Raw genomic sequence first — 12182 nt, forward strand, 5'->3', positions numbered from 1 at the left:
AAAATTAAAAAAGGCTGTCCTATCCTATATTCGACGCATTTGTGGCGACTTGTCCAGGGTGTACCCCGCCTTCCGCCCGAATGCAGCTGAGATAGGCTCCAGCACCCCCCGCCACCCCGAGAGGGACAAGCGGTAGAAAATGGATGGATAGATTTTAGTTACTTTATTGCTTTTACAACCCCCTGCCGCTGTTTTGTACTGTTTCTGTACTGTTTTTGATTATTATTATTTCTCAATTGTTTGTAAATGTTGCAATGTATAATAGTTATAGAATAAATAAAAAAATAAATAAGAACAATAAATAAAAATTTGTGGCGACTTGTCCAGGGTGTACCCCGCCTTCCGCCCGATTGTAGCTGAGATAGGCTCCAGCGCCCCCGAAGGGAAAAGCGGTAGAAATGGATGGATGGATTTTAGTTACTTTATTGAGTTTACAACCCCCCTGGCGCTGTTTTGTACTGTTTTAAAATTATTATTATTTCTCAATTGTTTTTAAATGTTGCAATTTATAAATAAAGGTTTATAAAATAAAATAAAACAAATAAAAAAAAGGCTTATCCCATATTCGACGCATCTGTAAAACAGCGCTCCCTGTCGTCTTTACCTAAACTCATCCAGTTGGCACTTGGCGCTCCCAAGGGACATTTTTATTCCACTTTACCATCGTTCAGATGACAAATCGTACCTGTAAAAAAATATTTCATAATTATTTAGCGTGTTAGACTTACGAATAAAGACCTACACGACGTTTTTAGTATGTCTCTTTTCGTGCCGAATCTGCGGAATGGAATAAAACACCGCACGCCAAACCGGAAACCACGTGATTATACGGAAAGCGATTTGAGGAGCAGCACACTCGCGTTGAATGACCCAAGTTTAAATTTAAGGGCTTTTTTTTAAAAAGTCTTGTACAATAAGTTTTTTCCAGACATTTTTCAGACATGTCGTCGTTCAGAAAAGCCTTAAAATCCCGACAGAGAAGCCACCATGAACAATCTCAGGTGAGCTAGCAGACCTAGCCAAAGGCTAACATGGCCACGCTTATTTATTAAACATCATTTATTATTTAACACTAAACCTTTTTCTGTGTCCGCTCAGCCTGCCTTTAGGAAGCATTTGGGACTCCTGCAGAAGAAGAAAGACTACAAACTCCGTGCAGAGTAAGTTTGTTTGTCTCGGCCAGTGTTTTTCAACCACTGTGCCGCGGCACACTAGTCTAATTTCACCCGTTTGGGTTAGCTTTTTTTTTTTAAACAAGTAATTGTAGTCTGCAAATGATGTGTTGTTGTTGAGTGTCGGTGCTGTCGAGAGCTAGAGTGACCGTGTAATACTCTTCCATATCAGTAGGTGGCAGCAGGTAGCTAATTGCTTTGTAGATGTCGAAAACAGCGGGAGGCAGTGTGCAGGTAAAATTGTGTCTAATGCTTAAACCAAAAATAAACAAAAGGTGAGTGTCCCTAAGAAAAGGCATTGAAGCTTAAGGAAGGCTATGCAGGACAAAAATAAAACTGAACTGGTTACAAAGTAAACAAAAACAAAATGCTGGACGACAGCAAAGACTTACTGTGGAGCAAAGACGGCGTCCACAATGTACATCCGAACATGACATGACAATCAACAATGTCCACACAAAGAAGGATAAACACAACTGAAATATTCTCGAGTGCTAAAACAAAGTAGATGCAGAAAATATCGCTCAAAGGAAGACATGAAACTGCTACAGGAAAATAACCAATAAAAGAGAAAAAGCCACCAAAATAGGAGCGCAAGACAAGAAGTAAAACACTACACACAGGAAAACAGCAAAAAACTCAATAAGTCAGGGCTTGATGTGACAGGTGGTGACAGTACACCTACTTTGAGACAAGAGCTATATTGATGCATGCTTGGTTATGCTTTAAAGTCATATCCAAAATTGCGACAACGATTTTTTACTGTCCACTGAGTTTCGTTTTTTAATGATTTCTTCTGGTGGTGTGCCTCTGCATTTTTTCAACGCTAAAAATGTGCCTTGGCTCAAAAAAGGTTGAAAAACACTGATCTAGGTTTTAACACTGATATTTAACTACGGCCATTGATTGTGTTCCAACAGTGACTACCACAAGAAGCAAAACACCCTCAAAGCCCTTAAGAAGAAGGCTCTGGAGAAGAATCCAGATGAGTTCTACCATAACATGGTCAACTCACAAATAAAGGTAACCCTAACAACGGGCGCATATTTTTCTCATGTAACTATTCTGCTCCTAAACTGTTGAAAAAAGGGTGAAAATGTGTCAAAACTGGAATCTATATTGCCTGTGCTATTATGCCCTTAGAGACACTTGTGATTTAGGGCTATATAAATAAACATTGATTGATTGATTGATATGTGTGACAAATACACTGGGACTGGGCGGTGTTTTTTATGATCTATCGAAAATAAGGACCAGGAGAGAAAGAAAAAAAAGAATGTTAACATTTTTATTTCAAATGTAATCCTGGCAGCATGGTGGGCAGGGGTTGGTTTGTGTGCGCACCTTGCAATACGAAAGACCCAGGTTCGATCCCCGGGCTGGGGGTCTTTCTGTGTGGAGTTTGCATGTTCTCCCTGTGACTGCGTGGGGTACTCCGGCTTCCTCCCACCTCCAAACACATTTGGAGGTTCAAACCCTGGCCGAGTCATACCAAAGACTATAAAAATGGGAGCCATTACCTCCCTGCTTGGCACTCAGCATCAAGGGTTGGAATTGGGGGTTAAATCACCAAAAAGGATTCCCGGGCGCGGCCACCGCTGCTGCCCACTGCTCCCCTCACCTCCCAGAGGGTTACCTAGGGTGATGGGTCAAATGCAGAGAACAATTTCGCCACACCTAGTGTGTGTGTGACAATCATTGCTACTTTAACTTTAACACTCAATTGGTGTGTGTGAATGGTTGTCTGTCTACCTGTGTTGGACCTGCGATTGTCCAGGGTGTACCCCGCCTACTGCCCGAATGCAGCTGAGATGGGCTCCAGCACCCTCCCGCGACCCCGAGAGGGACGAGCAGTTAAAAAAAGGGAAGGATAGATGGATGTAACCATCCTCTGATTATAATCCCCTTAGCCATTTTTTAACACAACCATGGAAACACTCAATGTTAAAAAAAAGCTCTAAAAATCCCATTGTATGACTGTTATAACCTCTTAGAATTAAGATACAAAAATATGTAGAATGTAAAAAAGGCTTAAAAAAGTGTAACAAAATAGTGTGAAAATCTGAACTTGGAAAAAGCTGAGAGGAACTATTTTTTGCAGGTTTAGTGCCACGCTGTGTAACATTTAATTTGGTCTTTTATTCCTATTTAATTGCAGAAAGGAAATCATGTTATTATTTGATAGATAGGTAGGGATGATACTCGAAACTGGTTTTCCCGGTTGTTCGATAAGAAAAGAACCGAGTCCTCGGACTCGAATCCCTTTTTGAGAACCGGTACCCGTTATCGAGACCACTATAGTAAAGAAAAGAGTTGGTTCTTTATTCGAATCCCTCGGAACGAATCCCGTCCCGACCAGAAATGCTCCGTGGGACATCACAAGAAATGGCGTCAAGTAGCTCAGTCATTAGGCGCAGATAGCGAAAGCAGGAAAAAATGGACGGAAAAAAGCGCTCCAAGGTGTAATAAAGTTCAAAACAAAAGCTATAATCCAATGAAGAACTTTACTGAGAGATTTGAGCAGGGTACAAACACATGACCAACACTTTTACCACCCACCGGAAACATAGCAACCAGGCTAGCAACGCACCTCCTTTACGGCAGCTGTCGCAACCTTCTTAAAACAACCGCAGCACATACATATATATACAACACTGCAGCACATACATATATATACAACACTGCAGCACATACATATATATACAACACCGCAGCACATACATATATATATACAACACCGCAGCACATACATATATATACAACACTGCAGCACATACATATATATACAACACTGCAGCACATACATATATATACAACACTGCAGCACATACATATATATACAACACTGCAGCACATACATATATATACAACACTGCAGCACATACATATATATACAACATATATGACACTGCAGCACATACATATATATACAACATATATGACACCGCAGCACATACATATATATACAACATATACAACACCGCAGCACATACATATATATACAACACTGCAGCACATACATATATATACAACACTGCAGCACATACATATATATACAACATATATGACACTGCAGCACATACATATATATACAACATATATGACACCGCAGCACATACATATATATACAACACTGCAGCACATACATATATATACAACACTGCAGCACATACATATATATACAACATATATGACACTGCAGCACATACATATATATACAACATATATGACACCGCAGCACATACATATATATACAACATATATGACACCGCAGCACATACATATATATACAACATATATGACACTGCAGCACATACATATATATACAACATATATGACACTGCAGCACATACATATATATACAACATATATGACACCGCAGCACATACATATATATACAACATATATGACACCGCAGCACATACATATATATACAACATATATGACACCGCAGCACATACATATATATACAACATATATGACACCGCAGCACATACATATATATACAACATATATGACACCGCAGCACATACATATATATACAACATATATGACACCGCAGCACATACATATATATACAACATATACAACACCGCAGCACATACATATATATACAACACTGCAGCACATACATATATATACAACACTGCAGCACATACATATATATACAACATATATGACACTGCAGCACATACATATATATACAACATATATGACACCGCAGCACATACATATATATACAACACTGCAGCACATACATATATATACAACACTGCAGCACATACATATATATACAACATATATGACACTGCAGCACATACATATATATACAACATATATGACACCGCAGCACATACATATATATACAACATATATGACACCGCAGCACATACATATATATATACAACATATATGACACTGCAGCACATACATATATATACAACATATATGACACTGCAGCACATACATATATATACAACATATATGACACCGCAGCACATACATATATATACAACATATATGACACCGCAGCACATACATATATATACAACATATATGACACCGCAGCACATACATATATATACAACATATATGACACCGCAGCACATACATATATGTCCTTTGCCTTTATTTCTTTGTGGTGTACAGCCCTTTGTTTTTCAACTGTGGTTGTTTTTAAAGGGCTTTATAAATAAAGTTGGTATGGTATGGTATGGTATATATACAACATATATGACACCGCAGCACATACATATATATACAACATATATGACACCGCAGCACATACATATATATACAACATATATGACACTGCAGCACATACATATATATACAACATATATGACACCGCAGCACATACATATATATACAACATATATGACACCGCAGCACATACATATATATACAACATATACAACACCGCAGCACATACATATATATACAACATATATGACACCGCAGCACATACATATATATACAACATATATGACACCGCAGCACATACATATATATACAACATATATGACACCGCAGCACATACATATATATACAACATATATGACACCGCAGCACATACATATATATACAACATATATGACACCGCAGCACATACATATATATACAACATATATGACACCGCAGCACATACATATATATACAACATATATGACACCGCAGCACATACATATATATACAACATATATGACACCGCAGCACATACATATATATACAACATATATGACACCGCAGCACATACATATATATACAACATATATGACACCGCAGCACATACATATATATACAACATATATGACACCGCAGCACATACATATATATACAACATATATGACACCGCAGCACATACATATATATACAACATATATGACACCGCAGCACATACATATATATACAACATATATGACACCGCAGCACATACATATATATACAACATATATGACACCGCAGCACATACATATATATACAACATATATGACACCGCAGCACATACATATATATACAACACATCTCCCTTTTTTAACTTTTGTTTTTCACACTGTATATGTGTTGTCTGTCTAATTATAAATAATGCAGACGAGGCGTGTTGGCTGACTTCTTGACGTTTACTTTCACGGGTGACAACATGCAACAACACTTTTCGGGGCTACCGCGCATGCTCGTCACTCCCGTTGCATGCTGGGTAGTGTAGTTGTTATATTCCCTAGCTCATAACATCTTTCCCCCTATAAAGAAATAATGTTAACTCAATAAAGTGTATTTCTTTTTTTAGCTTTAACTTTTCATTTTTTAGCATTGTAGCCACATTTGCAAACAACTTTTCTCTTCATTGAATTTTCTTTCAATAAAGAAATAAAGTGCAAAAATGTCAAAGCATCATAACAAACAGTTATGTCAAATAGCAGCAGAAGTGCACTTTTTGGAGAGCTGTATTATTTCCAGTTTTGTTCCCAAGGGACTGATTTTATTTAACACTATATTATTATTTATACACCTATAGTGATCACAGAGACAGCTTGTTTTTGTGTTACTGTATATATTTGTTTTTATGAAAAATCACACTTAATATACTTTGGGTAACAACAGTAATTATTTATTTATTTTATTTTATTTTTTTAGGGGGGTAACAGTCAATATTTATTTATTTATTAGGTTAAAATGTTTTTTTATATAATAAAAGTGAGCTTTTGTTAAACCAAATATTGTGTGTTTTTTTCCATATACAACAACCTATCTGGACTCCATAAGAGAATCCATAAGGAATCGGTTCGATAAGAGGATTCGATAATAGGCTTGAACTCGATAATTCCTTATCAAACATCATCCCTATAGATAGGTCTTTATTGTCATTGCACAAGTACAACGAAACTTTGTTTTCAGCACAAACCCGTTCAAGATTAGACAAACAAACAGTGTACAGGGTTACAGAACAGGAACGCTGATGGGTCGCCGCAAGGCGCCCTGTAAAAGATGGGGAAAAAGGTAAAACACTGGGGAAGGATGAGTAAAAAAAATACAATCTAGACTGGGCTCCTAAGGGGGCCCAGTCTGGAGTGGGAAAAAAACCTTAATGGCAAAGCACATATACATATTATAACGTACATCTCGAGATATCTAGCAACATAGGGGAGGGAGTGCAGGGTCATGGTGGCAGGCCGCAGCTCTCAGTCACTGACCATCCTTTCATCACCCCTATGGGATTTGCGTTTCAAAGTAATTATTATTTAAATATTATTGGACCAAATTACTTTTGTTTTAAAGTAGCACATTCGTTATATTTTGTAATTTATTTTGTTTATACTGTACTGCACTTCAGTTCGTACCTAATATTTACTGTCGAGGTGACTTTTCCTGTGGTATCGACAATTAATTTTCTCTCTGCAGCACTCCTTTTTTTTACTTTCTCTTCTCACTCCATGCAGAGAATCAACAGCGAGATGGCACGATGGTGCAGCCAAACTTGATACTGTTACGTGATTTGGCTTTTAGCGTGTTCTCTCCCATTGCTAAGTGACCACTTCCTATTTTGCCTGCTTACCAGAACGAGAGTGCAGTTGTTTTTTTGTCAAATGCTCACCAACGTATTATTGATGAGGTGGGAGTTGAAGATGAAATTGAAAAAAAAAAGAAAAAGTTGTTCTTCAAAAATGTGGTCAATTTGATTGTTGCAGAGCGCTGAGATAAGCCGTCGTGTTCCCAGCAGTGTTCACCCTTAACCCGGAACCCCAAGTCCCGCTTGGTGAAAATCTAATGCCACAACACAATAGAAAATTAAAGCACCAATGATTGTCACACACACACACACACTAGGTGTGGTGAAATGTGTCCTCTGCATTTGACCCATCCCCTTGTTCACCCCCTGGGAGGTGAGGGGAGCAGTGGGCAGCAGCGGTGCTGCGCCCGGGAATCATTTTGGTGATTTAACCCCCAATTCCAACCCTTGATGCTGAGTGCCAAGCAGGGAGGTAATGGCTCCCATTTTTATATAGTCTTTGGTATGACTCGGCCGGGGTTTCAACTCACAACCTACCCATCTCAGGGCGGACACTCTAACCCAGGGGTCACCAACGCGGTGCCCGCGGGCACCAGGTAGCCCGCAAGGACCAGATAAGTAGCCCGCTGGCCTGTTCTAAAAATAGCTCAAATAGCAGCACTTACCAGAATTTGAAAATCCAAGCAAATATTTTAAAGACTTGGTCTTCACTTGTTTGAATAAATTCATTAATTTTTTTACTTTGCTTCTTATAACATTCAGAAAGACAATTTTAGAGAAAAAATACAACCCTAAAAATTATTTTAGGATTTTTAAACACATATAACTTTTTACCTTTTAAATTCCTTCCTCTTCTTTCCTGACAATTTAAACAAATGCTCAAGTAAATTTATTTTTTTTATTGTAAAGAATAATAAATACATTTTAATTTAATTCTTCATTTTAGCTTCTGTTTTTTCGACGAAGAATATTTGTGAAATATTTCTTCAAACTTATGATTCAAATTCAAAAAAAATATTCTGGCAATTCTACAAAATCTGTAGAATCAAATTTAAATCTTATTTCAAAGTCTTTTGAATTTCTTTTAAAATTTTTGTTCTGGTGAATCTAGAAGAAATAATGATTTGTCTTTGTTAGAAATATAGCTTGGTCCACTTTGTTATATATTCTAACAAAGTGCAGATTGGATTTTAACTTAATTTAAAACATGTCATCAAAATTCTAAAATGAATCTTAATCAAGAAAAATTACTAATGATGTTCCATAAATTATTTTTTTGATTTTTTCAAAAAGATTCGAATTAGCTAGTTTTTCTCTTCTTTTTTTCGGTTGAATTTTGAGTTTTAAAGAGTCGAAATTGAAGATAAACTATGTTTCAAAATGTAATTGTCATTTTTTTCGAGTTTTCTCCTCTTTTAAACCGTTCAATTAAGTGTAAATATCATTAATTATTAATAATAACATAGTTAAAGGTAAATTGAGCAAATTGGCTATTCCTGGCAATTTATTGAAGTGTGTATCAAACTGGTAGTCCTTCACATTAATCACTACCCAAGAAGTAGCTCTTGCTTTCAAAAAGGTTGCTGACCCCTGGTCTAACCACTAGGCCACTGAGTAGGTAAAATATGACAAATGCTGCACTGTAGTACATAAAAGACTTAATTTAGGGCCGAAATGTGTAGAATATGCTTCAAGAAAATATTCAATGTCGTGAAGACCAAATATTTGAAGCGTGAAGTGGCGAGGAACTTCTTAAGTGAACATTTTGCCATAAACCTTGCAGGATCATTTCAACTGTACACTATAAAAGACACAGCATTCATTTTTCAATGTCTTTTTTGTGGACTGCCATCAGTATGCTTCAGTACTTCAATAAACCGGTCAGTGTTTTCGAAATCTTAAAAAAAATGCATTTCTGAGCACATTATTAAGGTGACCAGGGAAGAAAGATTCACTATAAAGGCAAATGAATGCCCGGGGGCCACATGTGGCCCGTTAAGCTTTTCAATCTGGCCCGCCGGACATTCCCTAAAAATGGTTTTGATCTTTAAGATGGAAAGTGTAGCTGCAATTATGATGTGCAGGGATGTTTTCAAATTACCGTAAGTCTTGGAACTATCCTCATCATCGGCGGCCTTCCTGGTAGGGGTGTATCTCTTTATGGAGGATGCCTGTGCGTGACTTGGTTTAACGTGGGGAGACTGGTGCACAGTCACCACACCATCCTTGACAGATCCGGGTCAGGGTCCAGTGGCATGGAGTCCAAGACGACTGGGGACCCTTTTCTGCTGCAGCCTTCATCCGCCATCCCAGCCGTTGTGACGCTCCATAGGGTTAGCAGTCATCCTCCGCCTGTTCCACCGTTGAGGTCTTGGGTTGTTATTTCCCCATAAATGGGCCCACATGGATGTGGGAGTGCCTTCTTCCGCCATTGCAGCCGTTGTGGTGGTTCATACATCTTCCGCCTGCTGCGCCGTTGAGGTCTTCACCGTATCCCTGGCTAGGGGGCAATCAGGTACTAGGCCTTTGCCAAGGGCCACCTGGGGTAACAGTAGTAAAGGGGTTAACCTCCTAGTGCCCCAAGACCCCATAGAGGAGCCTCCACTGCTGGATGCACTTTAACGTCATCTTGAACTATACAAAGTATTTCAATGGTTGGAATCTACGCTTTTGCATCATATACTAGTTACTATGGTAATCAAATTAGTTACTATGGTCATCTAATTAGTTACTATGGTCATTTAAGTCACAGCAGCTCAGATGAGGCACCAAGCAGTGTGGGTGGGGAGTGTTTCCACAGAGTGTTTCCAGAGGGGCCAGCAGAAGGAGATTTTTACAACAAAGTTCTAAAGCTTAGTGATCTATCACATATATCAGATTGTAGGTGGGGTTTTTACCCTTAGCGTTCATATTTAGCTGTTTGTTGCGTTTCGCTTGATTGTAAAATGTCGATCAAGGGGGGGTGGGATATGTTGTCAATATTCAGTGTTTTATTGGTCATAGTTAATATTGTAAATCCCACATTCTTTATTTTCATGTACATTCTGGGTGTCTCATTCAGTAGAAAAATAAAAAATTCCATTCGGTTTTTTAACCTCAAGGCCCCAGGTGTTTTTTTCCATGCTTTTTTTTTATTTGTCTTTGCTATTTGGGCTTATTGTACCCTAATTAGGATAAAAACTAAATATCATATTTGAATATGATGTACTTAGTCCATAAGTACACAAACGTGTACTTCATGACATGCACATTTTTATTTTTACACTTTTTTTTCCAAATTCCATTGTATGTTATACTCTTCTGACACCTCCAGGTGGCAGTATAAGTGTCCATATGTCGGCATAAGACCCCAATTCAGGAGTATACACAATTTTGGAAATAAGAGCTAAATTGTGCATGTGACCACTAAAGCCTTTAGAGGTGGCGGTCTGTCAAAACGTTTTTAGCATTCAATAAGACATTGTGAGGGAGTGTTCCTAAAAGTCAGATATACTAGCCCCCAGACACATTTTTTTCTCTAAATTTGGCCCCCGAGTCGAAATAATTGCCCAGGCCTGTTATGAAGGGTGCACAAAATTAGACAACCCTATTTGCATTGTTTGCTTGCTGGTTGTGGTGTTTCGATCATCTTGTAATATTTCTACAAATGTTTGCGTCTGCAGTGCAGCGGTTTGACTTGTCCGAACACCTGAACACTGTCCCCGAGCTGGTGGATGGAGCGTACAACAGGCCGACAGTGGACACGCTGAGGACCAAGCGCTTTCCCAGAGACATACAGCCCATCCACCTCGTGGTACGTCCTCGTAATAAATGTTGCTTTGTCCCTTAAAAAAAAAATACAATACCAGCTGGAACTGACTTTTTTCACCCCTCCACTCGTGTGTAGAAACTGTCCAAGAAACAGTCCTTGGAGTACAGGCTTCTTTCCCAAAGGATCGACCGCGAAAGCAAATTGTTTGTCATCAGCCAGAAAATCCAGGCCCACAAGGACCTACAGGTAACATAACTTTTCTAGCTTCTGAGGTGGACTTTCTATTTTTTAATCACGTCTTTGTGTGCAGCAGGATAAAACCAAGAAAGTGAAAGTAAAGGACGAGACACCTGGTTCTGCTCCCATCTACAAGTTTGACACCAAGAGGAAACGCTGAGTCCGCCACAGTGCTCAAATTTATTGCTGCTACTCGTTGTACATACAAACACTTCTTTTCTCTGCTAGCTATTAAACAATACAATATATTTGACTTCACTCTCCAACGCTGGGTTTTGCATAATTTAAGACTTTAAAATGAGAAACCTAGTGGGACAATTCCTGATGCAGGTGATATTTTGTACCACTAGATGGAGCTAGTAACCTACATTTAGAATTCCACTGTAGGAACAGTGACATTTTTTTTTACTGAGAAATACGCTTAACCACATCATTAGGTACTCCTACACATCTGTAATGAGATCCACCACAAGAGCTACACAAAAAAAGAAAATGTTATACTTTTCAGCAACAC

General features: G+C 38.4%; 1 protein-coding gene across 1 annotated transcript; it reads left to right on the forward strand.

The window, feature by feature from the left end:
* The first annotated feature begins 835 nt into the window (after window positions 1-835).
* LOC133660508 (probable U3 small nucleolar RNA-associated protein 11) lies at window positions 836-11914 on the forward strand. Its single transcript, XM_062064045.1, has 6 exons — window positions 836-1001; window positions 1099-1160; window positions 2093-2195; window positions 11348-11473; window positions 11567-11677; window positions 11745-11914. The coding sequence occupies exons 1-6, from the start codon at window positions 942-944 to the stop codon at window positions 11826-11828; spliced, it is 546 nt and encodes a 181-aa protein (XP_061920029.1). The 5' UTR covers window positions 836-941; the 3' UTR covers window positions 11829-11914.
* The last annotated feature ends 268 nt before the right edge of the window (window positions 11915-12182 follow it).

This window comes from Entelurus aequoreus, linkage group LG11 (genome assembly GCF_033978785.1).
Source record: "Entelurus aequoreus isolate RoL-2023_Sb linkage group LG11, RoL_Eaeq_v1.1, whole genome shotgun sequence".
NCBI lineage: Eukaryota > Metazoa > Chordata > Actinopteri > Syngnathiformes > Syngnathidae > Entelurus > Entelurus aequoreus.

Bases quoted from the DNA above. Each gene is read 5' to 3' on its own strand.
- LOC133660508 (XM_062064045.1), top strand. From the start codon at position 942: ATGTCGTCGTTCAGAAAAGCCTTAAAATCCCGACAGAGAAGCCACCAT. The intron at 2,196-11,347 runs GTAACCCTAACA...TCTGCAGTGCAG, and splicing joins TGGTCAACTCACAAATAAAG to CGGTTTGACTTGTCCGAACA. The intron at 11,678-11,744 runs GTAACATAACTT...TGTGTGCAGCAG, and splicing joins AGGCCCACAAGGACCTACAG to GATAAAACCAAGAAAGTGAA.